The 17,306-nt window shown below is 41.8% G+C and overlaps 1 protein-coding gene across 18 annotated transcripts in view; it reads right to left on the reverse strand.

Annotated features, from left to right (window-relative positions):
- Positions 1-1,882: 1,882 nt before the first annotated feature.
- The window catches only part of nr2c1 (nuclear receptor subfamily 2, group C, member 1), a 126,217-nt gene continuing 110,793 nt past the window's right edge, over positions 1,883-17,306 (reverse strand). For all 18 annotated transcript variants that reach the window (XM_078553703.1, XM_078553700.1, XM_078553704.1 and 15 more), the window contains 2 exons: positions 11,354-11,459; positions 1,883-4,757 (listed from right to left, as the gene is read on the reverse strand). In XM_078553703.1, coding sequence (XP_078409829.1) covers positions 4,583-4,757; positions 11,354-11,459 — 281 coding nt within the window. In that variant the 3' untranslated portion in view covers positions 1,883-4,582. The remainder of the gene's footprint in view (positions 4,758-11,353; positions 11,460-17,306) is intronic.

Here is a 17,306-nt window from a genome sequence, read left to right on the forward strand (position 1 = left end):
AAAACCTACCTTTTATAATGCCCTTGTGAAGCACCTTGGGACATTTTATTTTGATGACACTATATAAATTACTTGCTGTTCCTAGTTGCCCTTGAGAAGGTGGTGGTGAGTCACCTTAAGACTCTGCAGAGTAGCAGAGTCTCCCTTGGTTCTCCATTTCTCTATTTCCTTAGTTCTGATGAAGAGTCATACGGACTCAAAATGTCAACTGTGTTCTTCTCTGCAGATGCTGTCAGACCTGCTGAGTTTTTCCAGCTATTTTTGTTTCAGATTTCCAGCATCTGCAGTAATTTGCTTTTGTCTCCCTTAGTACTGTTTGGGAGAAAGATCTGAGTTTGGCAATGCAGTGATAGTTCTAAGTCAGGATGCTGTGTGACTCGGGAGGAAACTTTCAGTTACGGTGTTCCCATGCACCTTGTTCGTCAAGGTAGTAGGTTTGGGAGTGCTGCTGAAGGTTCGGCCAGATGTTGCAGTTGTAGTGCAGCACAGCTTGTAGGTAGTACACACTGCAACTACAGTGGTGACAGATGGGGTGCCGATCAAGTGAACTACTTTGTCCTGGGTGCTGTTTCTTGAGTGTTGTTGCAGCTACACTCATCCAGGCAATTGGAAGAGCATTTCATCAAACTTTGTGTGAGAATGCTTTAGGAAGTCAGGAGGTGAGTTACTCACCAGAATACCCAGCCTCTGACCTGTTCTTGTAGCCACAGTACAGTTGTGTTTCTGGTCAATGTTGTTGGAGCTAAACTCATTCAGGCAAGCAGAAAGTATTCCATCAAACTTCTGACTTGTGCCTTGTAGATGATGGACAGACTTTAGGGAGTCACGAGGTGAGTTACTCACCACAGGATTCCTAGCCTCTGACTTGCTCTTGTAGCCACAGTATTTATATGGCTGATCCAGTTCAGTTTCTGGTCAGTGGTAACCTCCAGAATGTTGATAGTGGGGGATTCAGCAATGGTAATGCCATGGGGCGATGGTTAGATCCACTTTTGTTGGAGATGGTCATTGCCTGGCACTTGTGTGGCAAGAATATTACTTGTCACTCGTCAGTCCAATCCTGGATATCGTCCAGGTCTTACTGCATTTGGACATGGACTCCTTCAGTATCTGAAGAGTTTCGAACGGTGCTGAATATTGTGCAATCATCAGCAAACATCCCCACTTCTGACCTTCTGATGGGAGGTCATTGATGAAGCAGCTGAAGATGGTTGGGCCTAGGACACTACCCTGAGGAACTGAGATGATTGACCTCCAACAACCACAACCACCTTCCTTTGTGCTAGGTATGACTCCAACCTTACCGCAGACAATGTCAAAGGGGGTCCGTCAGTCATACAGTATAATCTATATTGTACAGCAGGCCACTGCAACTGTAATGAAACACAGGACTTACATTGAGCAACATCCCAAACTTTGGAATTCCCTCCCTGAACTTCTCAAAAATGCTCCTTAAAACCTATCTCTGTGCCCAACCCATCTTAATTCTCTTTATGTGGCTTGGGATGTTTTACTACATTAAAGATATTCGATAAATGCAAGATGTTTAGAGATCCATCGGTATATATATATATATAATACAGAGCTGATTTCACAAGTAATGGCATAAGATGCGCCAGGAGACATAAAACGTTCTTTTAGATTGCTGTGCCTAATGAAGGGTCATAAACTGGAAACAGTGACCCGTACTTCCTCTCTCCACAAGCACTGCCTGACATGCTTAGTTCCCAGTGAATTCTGTTTTTAACTCCTGCTTCCAACATCCACAGTATTTTGCTCGTTGTACAATAGCTATAGGGTCACTTTAAGAAAAGTCACAGAATACAGAAATGCCAGTTTTAGTTTACTAAGTGTTTTTTTATCATTCACAAGTACACACAACTCATTTTTTGCTGCTGCTTTAATACTCAGAATCTTATTGCCATCATCCTAACATGTAGCTATATACAAACAGAGAAAACGTCACAGATTCCTTTCCTAATAAAATCAGTTACAATCTGTTTAAAAAAATACAGCCAAAATAGAATTTACACTTGTAGTCTGATTTCAAGACATTTACAGGAGCATTTATACAAAAAGCACAGTGGGGGGGTGGGGGTGGAGAAATGTCAGAGGAGGGGGCGGGGGATACTGACGGTATAAAGATCGAGCTATCACTAGTGTATAACATACAGATATGGAATACAAAGCACTTCAAACTGGAGAGCACACTATCCTCAAGAGGGTTCAGGCTACACCTCAATTAATGTGTATAATATATATATATATATATATATAACAAGTGACAATAACGTTATACACAGCTTCAACAGGACGTAATTTTATGGCCGCTAACATAGGAATATAAAAACGATTCATGATTGTCATGGCAACAACTATAATTATCATTAGGTGTTAAGCTTCCTCTGTTACCTGCATTACTAGCTGTTTCTCAAGTAATGGAATCGTTTAGCTTTCTGATCAATTAGCTACTGATGAATCAAACGGTGCAATTTAAAATCAATGACATTAGCTTCAGTGGTTTGCCTCCTCAGCCAAAGTGCTTAGTCAAACCTTTTATGGAAGGAACACATTTCATTAATATAGACTCTAGCAATTGCATTGACCTAATGTACTTTTATGTGGTTGTTGAATATGCCCTGAAAGGGAATAAACTTGCTTTTGGAAACATGCAAGAGACCCGATTGTGTACTACACAGGGAAGGTGGGGGGTGGGGAGGGGGTGGGCTTAAAGAATCAGACACAAAAAGGATTTTTAAATTATATATTTTCTTTTTTTTTTATACAAAATAGTCAACTTAAGTTATCCTGCAAAAGCTGGTGAGAAAGCTAGCAATAGTCAGAAGTTTCATTTGATACGGCTTCAATTATTACCACCCCCCACCCCCCCACACCACCCTCTCGTTTCACACACCAAAATGAACCCTGCCCTCCCCTTCAAAAAAAAACAACGCAGATTCTGGTTGATGGAAATCTGCAGCAGGTTAAGAATGCCAAATGAAAAATGCTCCCTTCAACGTAACCAAAGTCAGTAGCGAAGGAAAGCCAACAAACAACATGCCACATATCTCTTGTTCCTCAATACTAGCATTTCTTTCAGTTCCAAGTATCTAACAGGACATTTTGTAAAATTCTAAAGTTGAATATTGTAAACCACAATTCGTACAGAAAACATGTATTTGCGAATGGCATTCCGTAAAATATTTCGATGCAGGTAAAGCTTCCACTGTAGTGCAGCAGAAAACATTGCTGCAACACTAAAAACTGGCTAAACCTGTAACTGTACTAAACACCTATCAACCATTTTGATTTTATTGGAAGATAAATTTGAAATCAGTTACTGTACTTGAGGAAATATTAGCACAAAGAAAATGTGTGCAGCCCAAGATTGCCAGGATTTGTACCCACTAGAGGTAACTTTCCAGCAAATGTGAAAATAGCAACATTTATTCAATTTTAGGTTTATGGTATCTGCCACTGATATTCTTTTTTGGGGAAGGGAAGTCCATTTTTCTCATGGACTTAGTCCATTGCTTGCTAAATCACAGATTTCTACTCTGCACTTAGTGGACTTTTATTAGGAAAATGGTTGCAAAACAAATAGCTTAGGGGTGGGGGAAGAAACTGGGATATATAATGGGAATAAAACTTTGCATTGTTGTTTTCTCGACAGCCATCAAAGTGCTACAGTAAGTTTTTTTTACAGCTGCTTTTTAAACGCATCCAATTCCTCGAGTCAAATCCATATTCTTCTAATTAGCACTTCTGTGCGTGATTTCAATACAAAAGTGAGACTGTTTCCTTGGGATGTTTACCAGCTCGGACTGGTTATGGGTTCACTGAAGATCAGATGGGCTTCAGTGCGTTTGCTCTTATACATGACTCTACAATGTACAGGACGACAAAATCTAACATTAGCTTGGCATGGTAGTACTGCAAAATACAATTTGCCATCTCTCCTGCTTTCCCTTATATTCTTATTCCTTAAAAAGAATACAGAACGCGAGATACATCAGTAAAATTAAGCTACCAGATACAATTAGTCATTTGATAAAGACAAATTTGTCAGCTATTCACATAGTTGTTCAATATTTGCCCAAAAAATGTGAATCCACATCTAAATGCTATGTTATATATAGGAACAGTCTCAGACATGCAACGTCAGTGCTTTATCAATGTCAATGAAACATTAAATAAGCCCATATTTCTCAAATGACTGTTTAGTCAAATACAGTCCTATAAAAATTATTTTTAAAAAATTGGGGTAAACACAAATATATGATCATGGCGTTTTTCAACCCAAGCTGTACACGCATTCTGCAAACTGCAGAAACTAACAATTTTAAAAAAAGGAAGGGATCATTCATGGTCACTTTTTTTTATTACAATTGCTATCAAGCACAATTCATCAATGAAAAATATTCACAGTCTACTCTCCATGAATTGTTTTTCTCGTTCTCTTCTTTTATAAAGACTACCCCGAGATTTTTTTGTACACGGACAACCTGCAATTGTCTCTCATTGCTGAAGTGAAGGTGAAGAAGCTTCCAGCAGGTTGCTGCGATTGTTCATAGGTGTTAAGTCACACTGCAGACCCTGTGATCTGACTGTTGTACTCTGCGGTTTCCATTCGCAGTATGTAAGGTATTATACTGTCAATCTGCACATTTCCTATTAGTCCAGCAAAGAACAGTTCCTCTGTGATAGCAGAACTCATGAGTCGTAGTGCAGGCAATCTAAGAAGAAGCCTTGATAATCTGAAAAAAGAAAGATAGAAACTAAATTATAATTACATCAGTTGAAACCTTCACTTTCCATGTTCCAAGGCATTTGCATGCAACTCAGATATGCCAGCTGTTTCTACAAGATAGCCTTTGAAATATACACTTCGGGAAAAAATGGACAGCTGTGGGCTGTTTCCTATCAATGCCATATATTATTCTAATTCTAAATGCAAATATTTGTTATGAAGGGCTTTGCTTGGGATACAAGAAGCTGGCATTTATACAGCAACCTTCATATCCTAAGAATTCCCCAAATCAATGACTTTTTGAAGCATGGTCACTATTATAACGTAGGCAAACAGCAGTCAATTTGCACATCACGAAGTCTCACTAACAGCAGTGAGATAAATGACTAGATAATCTGTTGTAGTGGTGTTGGTCGAGAGTTAAAAATTGGTCTCTGGGAGATTTGATGCTCTTCTTCAAATTGTGTCATGGGATCATTTGCATCCCCCCAAATGGGCAGATATGGCTTTGATTTAAAATATAACATTTCATGCGAAAGATGTCACCTCTTACAGTGTAGCACATTCTCAGAACTGCATGGAATGTCAGACTAGGTTACATGCTTAAGTCCTGGAGCACAATCTTCTAGCTCATGCTAGAACACATGCACAATACAAATCTTATCCAATCTCGGGTGCACCTTGGGATAATTTTTGGTTCCTTCATGCCTCACCATTATGACCAGATATAAAACAGATAACACTACCAATGCAGACTAGTCCACTGAGCACTGAAAAAAAGAAATAGGTTAACATTTTGAGGTTAGAGCATTTCTCAGAATGCTTTAGTGTATTCCAAAGTTGAAAGACCTGCTGTGCATATCCTGCCTTTGTCAGTTTTCTTCTCATTGCCATAGGCCTCAGTATATAGAAATACCCACAGGGAACCAGACTTCCAATGTTGTGGAACTACAACTCACTAAGGCTCCTTCAACAACACCTTCCGAACTTATGACCACTACCATCTAGAAGGACAAGGGCAGCTACCACCTGGAAGCCACTGACTTGGAAATATATCACTGTTCCTGGGCCAAATTCCAGGAACTCCCTTCCCAACAGCACTGTGGGTGTACCTACATCACATGGACTGCAGCAGTTTAAGAAGACAGCTCACCACCGCCTTCTCAAGGGTAATTAGGGATGGGCAATAAATGCTGGCCTAGCCAGCAACGCCCACATCCCATGAATGAATAAAAAAATAAACACCACCAGCATAACAAATATTATTTGAAAGATGAAATGATATCCTGGTATACCATACTTTAACAAATCGGTTATTTCTTGAGAATTTAACTGTGTTGATGTAAGTACTTTATTTTCTGTCACAACTTATTACATCCCATAGCATTGGTTTGACTTAATGTACTTACAGCTTTTATTGCACTGTGTTGAACAAATAGACACAAACTTATGGTCTTATCAAATTTCAATTTATGAGGAAAGTTGGGAAAGCAACAGGCAAAAAATAAAAACCTGAAATGTTGTGATGTTCACAGAAAAACAATTCAACTTCCTGGAGTTAACTGCTGACTTTGTTTGTGAGACACTAAGTCAAGAAGTACAGTTACCTACCTTGTAGTGACTCAGTCATCCTTAGAATGATAGTGCCCCTCACAATCTGTAGAAACAGCTCAATCATGACTGGTCTGTAAAATTGCATATTTGGTCTCATGTTATTGGGATAGTCCCCCACACCTGCTTAGGGCAGGCCAGCACAGGAACAGGCCATACAGGCCTTGAGCCTGTTACCCCATTCAATCAGATCATGGCTGATCTGCATCCTAACTCCACCTGCCATATTTCTTAGTAGCGTCGGCTAGCAAAAATCAATCACATTTTAAAATTATTAATTGAGCTAGCATTCATTGCATTTTGTGGGAGATAGTGGAACACTCCATCACCTTTTGCATAAAAAATGTTTCCTATTTGCTCTCATAAAGGCCTGGCTCAGATGTTAACATGATGTCCTCTTAGCCTAGACTGGCAGAAAAAAATCCTATCTGACCTATACCTTTCAAAATTCTAAAAACTTCAATCAAATATAAGCTAGTCTCCAATAAGGACTTTTTTTGTAATTCATTCACGGGATGTGGGCATCGCTGGCTAGGGCAGCATTTATTGTCCATCCCTAATTGCCCTTGAGAAGGCGGTGGTGAGCTGCCTTCATGAACCACTGCAGCCATGCGGTGTAGGTACATCCACAGTGCTGTTAGGGAGGGAGTTCCAGGATTTTGACCCAGTGACAGTGAAGAAACAGCGATATATTTCCAAGTCAAGATGGTGAGTGGCTTAGAGGGGAACTTCCAGGTGCTGGTGTTCCCATGCATCTGCTGCCCCTGTCCTTCTAGATGGTGGTGGTCGTGGGTTTGGGAGGTGCTGTCTAAGGAGGCTTTGATAAGTTCCTGCAGTGAATCTTGTAAATGTTACACACCGCTGCCACTGTGCGTCAGTGGTAGAGGGAGCGAATTTTTGTGGATGGGTTGCCAGTCAAGCCGACTGCTTTGCCCTGGATATCGTGAAGTTTCTTGAGTGTTGTTGGAGCTGCACTCATCCAGACAAATGGAGAGTATTCCATCACACTCCTGGCTTGTGTCTTGTAGATGGTGGACAGGCTTTGGGGAGTCAGAAGGTGAGTTAGTCGCCACAGATTCCTAGCCTCTAACCTGCTCTTGTAGCCACAGTATTTATGTGGCCAGTCCAGTTCAATTTCTGGTCAGCGGTATCCTCCAGGATGTTGATGGTGGGGGATTCAGTGATGATAATGCCATTGAATGTCAAGGGACGATGGTTAGATTCTCTCTTGTTGGAGATGGTCATTGCCTGGCACTTGTATGGCACAAATGTTGCTTGCCACTTGTCAGCCTAAGCCTGGATATTGTCCAGGTCTTGCAGCATTTGGATATGGACTGCTTCAGTATCTGAGGAGTCGCGAATGGTGCTGAACACTGCAATCATCAGCGAACATCCCCACTTTTGACCTTATGATGGAAGGAAGGTCATTGATGAAGCAGCTAAAGATGGTTGGGCCTATGACACTACCCTGAGGAACTCCTGCAGTGATGTCCTGGAACTGAGATGACTGACCTCCAACAACTACAACCATCTTTCTTTATGCTAGGTATGACTCCAACCAGCGGAGAGTTTCCCCCCGATTCCCATTGACTCCATTGCTGGGGCTCCTTGATGCCACACTCGGTCAAATGCTGCCTTGATGTCAAAAGCAGTCATTCTCACCTCACCTCGGGAGTTCAGTTCTTTTGTCTATGTTTGAACCAAGGCTATAATGAAGTGCAGAGCGGAATGGCCCTGGCGGAACCCAAACTGAGCGTCAGCGAGCAGGTTATTTATTTATTTTTTATTCACTCATGGGACATGGGTGTCGCTGGCTAGGCCAACATTTATTGCCCATCCCCGATTGCCCTCAAGAAGGTGGTGGTGAGCTGTCTCTTGAACCGCTGCAGTCCATGTGATGCTGGCACACTTACTGTGCTGTTAGGTAGGGAGTTTCAGGAGTAAGAAAGTGCTGCTTGATAGCACTGGTGATGACACCTTCCATCACTTCGCTGGTGATCGAGAGTAGACTGATGGGACAGTAATTGGCTAGGTTAGATTTGTCCTGGACAAACCTGGGCAATTTTCCACATTGCCGGGTAGATGCCATGTTGTAGCTGTACTGGAACATCTAGGGCTGTGGCAAATTCTGGAGCAAATTCTGAAGACTTCGGTTCTATTGCCGGAATATTGTCAGGGTTCCTAGGCCTTGCTGTATCCAGTGCTTTCAGCTGTTTCTTCATATGACGTGGAGAGACTCTAATTGGCTGAAGACTGGCATCTGTGATACTGGGGACCTCCAGAGCGGGGGGAAGAGATGGATCATCCACTTGGTACTTCTGGCTGAAAATTGTTGCAAATGCTTCAGCCTTATTTTTTGCACTGATGTACAGGGCTGATGTACATCATTGAGAATGGGGATATTTGTGGAGCCTCCTCCAGTGAGTTGTTAAATTGTCCACCACCATTCACAATTGGATGTGGCAGGGCTACACAGCTTAGATCTGATCCACTGGTTGTGGAATTCCTTGCTGCTTATGCTGTTTGGCACGCAAGTAATCCTGTTTTGTAGCTTCACCAGGCTGACACCTCATTTTCCGGTGTGCTTGGTGGTGCTCCTGGCATGCCTCCTGCAATCTTCAGTGAATCATGGTCAATCCCCTGGCTTGGTGGTAATGGTAGAGTGGGGGATATGCCAAGTCATGAGGTTACAGATTATGGCCCACAGCGTCTCATGGTTGCCCAGTCTTGAGTTGCTAGATCTGTTTGAAATCTATCCTATTTAGCATGGTGGTAGTACCATACAGCACAATGTAGGATATCCTCAGTGTGAAGACAGGACTTTGTCTCCACAAGGACTGTGCAGTGGTCACTCCTACCAATACTGTCATGGACAGGTGAAGCAGGCAGGTTGGTGAGGATGAGGTCAAGTATGTTTTTCTGTCTTGTTGGTTCCCTCACCACATACAGCAGACCCAGTCTAGCAGCTATGTCCCTTTAGGACATGACCAGCTCGGTAAGTAGTGGTGCTACCGAGCCATATTGGTGGTGGACATTGAAGTCCCCACCCAGGGTAAATTCTGTGCCCTTGCCACCCTCAGTGCTTCTTCCAAGTGATGTTCAACATGGAGGAGTACTGATTCACCAGCTGAGGGAGGGCGGTACATGGCAATCAGGAGGTTTCCTTGCCACCAGGGATGGTGTTGGTGGTGATTATCTGTAAGATATGATTCCGTGAATATGTCAGGCTGTTGCTTGGACAGCTCTAGATATTAATGAGGAGGACTTTGCTAGGTTGACAGGGTTAAGTTTGCCATTGTCATTTCCGGTACCTAGGTTGAAGCCAGGTGGCCTGTATGGTTTCATTTCTTTTAGACTTTGTAAAGGTTTGATACAACTGAGTGGCTTGCTAGGCCATTTCACAGGGCAATTAAGAGTCAACCACATTGCTGTGGGTCTGGAGTCACATGTAGGCCAGACCAGGCAAGGACAGAAGATTTCCTTCCCTTAAGGACACTATTGAACCAGATGGGTTTTTACAACTGTCGACAATAGTTTCATGGTCATCTTTAGATATTTTATTGAATTCAAATTTCACCATCTGCTGTGGTGGGGTTTGAACCCAGGACCACAGAGAAATTACCCCTGATCTCTCAATTACTAGTCCAGTGACAATACCACTATGCCACTGCCTCCCCTTTCAAAAGAAATTTCTTCAGTTAGAGAGTAGTCAGAATGTGGAATTTGCTTCCATAAAGCGTAGGTGAGGCAAATAACAGATGAATTTATGGGTAAGCTAGGTAAGATAAACACATGAAGGAGAAAGGAGTAGAAGGTTGTGCTGAAGGAAAAAGATAGGAGCGGGCTCATGTGCAGCATAAAAACCGCCAAGGACCAGTTGGGCCGAATGGCCCGTTTCTGTGCCCTGCATTCTATGTAATTTTAAGTAATGCAAAATCACCCTTCACCTTCTATATTCCGGGTATGGAATCTCTCCTCATAATCTAACCCATAGAGCTCTGACAAAATTCTGGTAAATGTGTGTAGTTCTTTCAAAGTCAATATATCCTAACGTGCAGTGCCCAGATCTACATATAGTACTCCAGGTGTTGTCTAACGATGTTACGTATAGCTACAGCAAAACTTTCTCCCCACTACATTCTAGCCCTTGAGTTATAAAAGCTAACATCCCAATAGCTTTTTTGATTTTTTTTTTTACATGACTGCTACATTGTAGTCACCTGTGTACTCAGACCCCAACATCTTTTTTGACCGCTATCATTCCTAGCCTTTCACCATTTAAACAAAAATACTTGGATCTATCCTATTTTGGTCCAGTGAAATCCACCTGCCACAGTTTTATTCATTCACTTAAATCATCAATGTCTCTGTAATTTTATGCTCCCATCTACATTATTTAGTATGCTACCAATCCTTGTGTCATTGGCAAGCTTGGATATATAGCTGTCCATTGCATTATCCAAGTCATGAATTACTAAAGTGAACATCTGAGGCCCCAGCACAGACCCATGAGGGCGGCTGGAGGAATACAAACTTGCCCAACCATTTTTTCAGTGACCTCCCATGATTCCTGTAGAGGTCACTGTAGAAGTCTAAAATTAGTCAGAGCTTCGAGGGCGCATGTTCCACCTAGTCTTCCACACACATTCCAGAAGAAACAGGCACGGGCCCTGTCTGCGTATTTAAATCAGTCCAAAGCTGATTTCAGGCAACAGCCAACGACACCTAAAACCAGTGAGAACCGATATGGCAGCACAGATTAGGTGCAAGGCCTTGCACTCAGAAATTGGTTTAGACTGCACAAGATTTACGCACCCAAAAGTATATCTATTTCTACTCCAGTGTCCCCAAATAACTTTACTGAATGTGGTCCATGCCAAGCCCCAGGGTTTCAGGTTAGGCCCACCATAAAAAAATGAGTTTGATACCCTTGTCATACAGAATGTCCAAATCTAGTTGTTACAATGAGTGCAGAAATTTATTTCATCATACCTGTAAGAATCATCTGGGTAGGCTTTTGCTTCATAATCCTGAAGTTCCATATATGCCTTCTCCTGAAATTTATCAATCTGTGCTGCATTAATTAGGCCTGGATGATCTAAGGAAAACAAAATAACAATTCTTAAAATGCTGCACAGGCTTATAATCTAAAAAGTGCTTGCTCACAGCCTTAAACACTTTACATTCTTCTTCTTGGCTGAAAATTGAATACAATAAGGTAAAATATAAATTGTCAACATTCTCTTCTAAGCCAACTCAAGGCACAACATGAGGATAGGATTGAATAAGTCAAGGGTTCTCAACTGGGGGCCTGTTGTCCCCTCAGGCTTGACAAGAAGGTTTCAAAGGGTCCACTGCAAATAATTACAGGATATAGATTCTCACTCGTCAGTGGAATCATTGAAGAGTAAGTAACATTTCTGTTTTCTCCAATCATCAGATGCATCCTCAGCAATGCTGTTCTGATTGTTCTCATTTCCCAATCGCAAACCTTCTCCTCTCCCTGTTGCTACATTTATTGTTTCCTGTAAATTTATCAAAACTCATTCACTCCTCCTTTAAAAAGTGAAAAAGGGTTGGATTAGTTGAATCCCCTGTAAAGCTTGTTTTGAACACATGCCTGTTCTTAATCAATAATCTTCTTAGGGAGAGAAACAAGCACTTTCTCTTCCTTCATTCATTATACTCGCTGCCAACTATTCTCACATTTTTAACCTCTGGGTTTAGTGATCTTTGAATACAAGTTTTGTTATTTATCTCTGCTGACTGTTTTATCAGAGTCTGAATGTTGTTTCAGAATTTACCTTTGTGAGAGAAAAAAAAGGACATGGGGACCAAGAAAAAAATGTCTTTTATCTGTTGATCTATTTTAGTTCTCATTTCCCCAAGGTCCATTTCCAGTTAACTATATTTTATTTCAGCTCAATTGCTTGTTCTTTTACCAGATTAAAAAAATCTTTCATTTTCTCTCATTGGGTTTTCTATTTCACTGCTGCCTGAGTGGTTAGCAGCTTTTGCTGTGTTTGCATTGAGGCATGTCCTAAACATAGTCGACTACATAGAGGAATATAGACAAGGCATAACTACTGGTATAAATAATGCCACATGTGATATAGGAGCTCCAGGCTTAATGATAAATCCATACAAATGACTTTGAATTAATTTGCTTTCATTGACGGCTGTGTATGTAGGTTGGAATTTTGATTGCCTTAGAGATTGATAACTTTTTAAAAGAGATGAATTTCCCAACCATCAATGGAAAGATCCAAAGGACAAAATTTCACTTTTTGAGACTTTTACTGTAATAAGCAAACTAAAAACAACATAGATCAAACAGGCAACTCATACATCAAACTAAAGAGAAGGCACTTTTGAAATAACAATCGCAACCGAATATGCGTTACAAAACATTTTTACTTTATGCCATGGTTTTGGCAGATACGTAGCATTAAAAGAACAGTCCACACGACACTCCCAGCTCTCCAGCAGAAGTTCACTTCTCCCTCCCACACTGAAACTTCCAGTATCCTTTGACAATTGTTCCACAATACCCGAGTTTTCCTGGATACAACTATCACACCTCAACGACTCCCCCTCTCCCTCAGGTCACAAAAGTCTTAACAATCCAGAATTCCAAAGCTTCCTGTATCCAACCCACTTAAACTGTTTAGTTGGCTCTGATAAAACTGTTTTCCCCATAGAGAATTTTGCTTCTGCTCCCCTTCATTCACAGAACAGTGAAGACCTGTTTCTGGGAGAGTTCCAATTCTGCTTCTGCCTGTGTCTCAGCTGCAGCTGTTCTATGTTCCGTGAGATAATGTGAATGGTGCTAAAAACTGCCATTTGATTTTGATGGGTTTCTCTGTTACTCCCCCCATGGCAACTGGATCACATGGGCATTTCTCCGAACTGAGGTGTTTCTAAGGAATGCTAATTATATGTTCATATCCAGAATTCTCTGCTTTAATTTGAATTGAAGGTACATTTCAAAACATAACTCTCATGCAAAGTTCAGCGTTCATGACAGGAAGACATACATTTCTGCATACTTTTAGTAAGAAAAATCAAAATTGACGTGTTCTCACAGTATAACCAAGGTAATGCTTAGCATTATATCCAATTGTATGGGATGTCTACATTGACAATGTGTTATGTAATGCCTGTCCATTGTGGTTTCTCTGCATTATGGGAGACGGCCATTTCTTGTATGCATAGGGTCATCTGTTATGCATTCTAACATAGCCGTGGAGCCTGATTGCTGACCTGCATGTCTTTCCACAGTGCAGGCAAAGCTAAACTGTCTATTTTTGTTGGGACTGCCTGGTTTTTCTAGCTTGCTTTTTGCTGTTCAAAGGAAACAATGCCACTACATGAGATTGCTCCCCAGGTAGTTCTTTTTTGTGCATTTTTCTCTCAGTCTGTGGTGAACATGCCACATTTCTTGCATTTCACCTTCAAGGAGTCCTTGAACCTTAATTTCAACCTGCCTCGCAGGTGGTGTCCAAGTTTAAGTTCTGAATACATGACTGCCTTAGGATTATACCGTCAGTCATATGTACCAAATGCCCACTCCATCCGAGCTGGACTCTGATAATGAGTGCTTCAATTACAGATATTTCTGCTCTTTGATGTACCTCAGTATTTGGCACGTTGTCCCCCCATTTGAACCCCATGATGTTCTTAATGCATTTCATATGAAACCTGTCTAACTGCTTAATATGTCTGGAGTAGGTACTCCATGTCTCAAAGTTATATAGGAGGGTAGATATTGCTAAAGCTTTCAAACATAGCCAAGTTTTGTTATAAATTTGATACCTTGCTTCCTCCACAGTCTCTTGCATAAATGGGCAAATGCTTAACTTGTTCTGGCAATTCTATTTGGAGCCTCGCTGTCAATGCAGACATTTCTGGAGTTTGTGCTTCCGAGATAGGTGAAGTTATCCACAGCCTTCAGGCTTATATTTGATAGTTATAGCATGGGGTATAGTCAGAATCTAATGGTGACTGGTGGAGTATCTCCGGGTCTTTCTTAAGCTGGTGGTTAGCCCATAGTCATCAACCACTTTTGAAAAATACTTCATGATCCTTTGAAGGCCATGCTCACAGTGTGACACGAAGGCACAGTCACTGGCAAGCAGCAATTCCTGTATCATCATCTCCGATAACTTAGTTGAGGATTTCAGTTGCCCCAGGATGAAGAGATTGCCATGTGTTCTGAATTGGATCTATATGCCACCAACATTTCCGTTAAATGCCCCAGAAAGCATGGCAACAAAGAATATACTGAAGAGTACAGAGGCCACAACATAACTCTGCTTCACATCACTTGTTACGTGAAAGGGGTCAGTGTATTTACCACAGTCAGTGACTCTAGGCATCATTTCATTGTGAAACTGTTGTATCAGATTTACAGCTCTACCAGGACATCCAAGTTTGGCTAAGAGTTTCCACAAGGCCTCTCTATTTACTGTGTCAAAGGCCTTTGTCAGGTCAACAAAGACATAGTAAAGTCCCATCTGTTGTTTGTAGCTTTTCTTCTGTACTTACCGAAGGGTGAAGATTAAGTTGTAAGTGCCTCTGCCTTTCCTAAACCTGTTTTGACTTTCTGACAGTACACATTCTCTGTATGGCTTAACAGTCTGTTGAGTAGAACTGTTGCTAGAATCTTACCAGCTATCACAAGCAGCGAGATTCCTCTGTGGTTGTCACACAGAGATTTTAATCCTTTCCTTTTGTACAAGTGAACAATTGTGGCATCCTTGAAGTCCTGAGGAATAGTTTGCTGATCTCACATTTTGTAATATAATTGGATGAGTTTGATGGCTAGCTGGGGTCCCCCAGATCTGCAAATTTCTCCTGGGATCCTGTCTGAGCCTAGAGCTTTCCTTGATGGTAGAGATTTGATGGTTTTGTCAACCTCCACAGCAGAGGGTTTGCTGTCCGGGTTTTCACATTTGGGCTAGTCTAGAAGCTCGTCTGTGGCTATGGGTAACCAGAGTATTTAAAAGAAACAGGCAGGTAGTGCAGGAATTCCCTGGGGCTATCTTGCTCTCTTAACCGTTTTTCCATTTCATATTCTGCTGAGCAAGATGGTTCCTCAGGCTACTGTAGCAAGAGCCAAGTTCATGGCACCACGGGTGGCTCAGCTGCACAGGAGAGGAGAAGGAGAGTGGAAGTGCTGTAGTGGTAGGGGATTCCATAGTTAGGGGAGCAGACAGGTGTTTCTGTGGCCGTAGATGTGACTCTAGGATGGTATGTTGCCTCCCTGGATCCAGGGTCATAGATATCACAGAGCGGCTACTGGACATTCTTTTGTGGGAAGGGTGAACAGCCAGAGGTCATGGTCCACATTGTGACCAATGACATAAGCAGGAAAATGGATGAGGTGCCAAAAGCAAATTTTAGGGAGTTAGGAAGGGAATTAAAAAGCAGAACCTCAAAGAGCAGTAATCTCAGAATTACTCCCAGTGCCACGTGCTAGTGAGCATAAGAATAGGAAGATTGAGCAGTTCAATGCATGGCTGGAGAAATGGAGTAGGAGGGAGGGCTTTAGATTTCTGATGAATTGGAGCCGGTTCTGGGACAGGTGAGAGCTGTACAAGGAGGACAGGTTACACTTTAACAGGACTGAGACTAATGTCCTCACAGGGAGATTTGCTAGTGCTGTCGGGGAGGATTTAAACTAGATTGGCAGGGGGATGGCAACCTGAGGAGAAATTCAGAGTAGAGAGGAGAAAAACTGGCGGTTGGAAGTAGAGAAGTATTAACTGATAAGGAGGATATATGAGAGAGTAGTGTCAAGGTAAGTAGAATACTTGGAGCGTTTGATAGAACTAGGCAATAGTAGGTCAGAATAAGGGGGAAAGTAAAAAAGCCTAAATCAGGTTAATGTGCATGCATGTGAATGCAGAGAGTGTGGCTAATAAGATTAATGAACTACAGGCATAAGTTGACAAATGGAATTATGATATTATTGCTATAACCTGGCTCAAAGGAGGGCAGGACTGGGCATTAAATATTCCTGAGTACAAGGTGTTCAGGAGAGACAGGAAAGCAAGTGGGGGGGCGTTGTGGGGTGAGGGTGGGGTGTGGCAAGATTGATTAAAGATGGCATTACAGTACTGGAGAGAGAGGAAGTTCCAGAGGGTCAAGGACAGAATCTCTCTGGCTAGAGGTAAGGAATGAAAAAGGTGCAATAACGTTGCTCGGTGTAGTATATAGACTAGCAACTAGTGGAAAGGATGTAGAGAAACAAATTTGCAAAGAAATTACAGAGAGGTGCAAGAATGATAGAATAATTATAATGGGAGACTTCAATTGTCCAAATATAGACTGGGATAGGAATAGTGCAAAGGGACAAGAGGGGCGAGAGTTCCGGGAATTTGTTCAAGATAATTTTCTGCAGCAGTAGGTTTTCCAGCCCAACGAGAGGTCAGGCACTGTTGGAGCTGGTTCTGGGGAATGAGTTGGCCCAAGTGGATCGTGTATCATTGGGAAAGCATTTAGGGGACAGAGGCCATTGTATCATAAAGTTAAGGTTGGTAAAGGACAAGGAACAATCCAGAGCAGGGATAATTAATTGGGGGAAGAATTAATTGGGGGAAGCCAACTTTGATGGGATGAGAATGCATCTGAGTCGAGTGAGTTGGAATCAAATATTGGCAGAAAAGACGGTGGCTGAACAAAAAGCCACCTTCAAAGAAAAAGTATTGCAGGCAATGTCAAGGTATATTCCTTTGATGGGGAAAGGTAGGACCAATAAATCCAGAGCACTCTGGGTGACGAGAGAGATAGAGGTGAAGATGAAAAGGAAGAAGTGTGCGTACGACAGATGTCAGGTAGATAATACAATGGAATATCAGGCTGAATATAGAAGAAAGTGAAAAAACTAATAAGAAAAGCAAGGAAAGGGCATGAAAAGAGACTGGCAGCTAACATAAAAGGG

The sequence above is a fragment of the Cetorhinus maximus genome, chromosome 12, assembly GCF_964194155.1.
Source record: "Cetorhinus maximus chromosome 12, sCetMax3.hap1.1, whole genome shotgun sequence".
NCBI classification, from domain to species: Eukaryota; Metazoa; Chordata; class Chondrichthyes; order Lamniformes; family Cetorhinidae; genus Cetorhinus; species Cetorhinus maximus.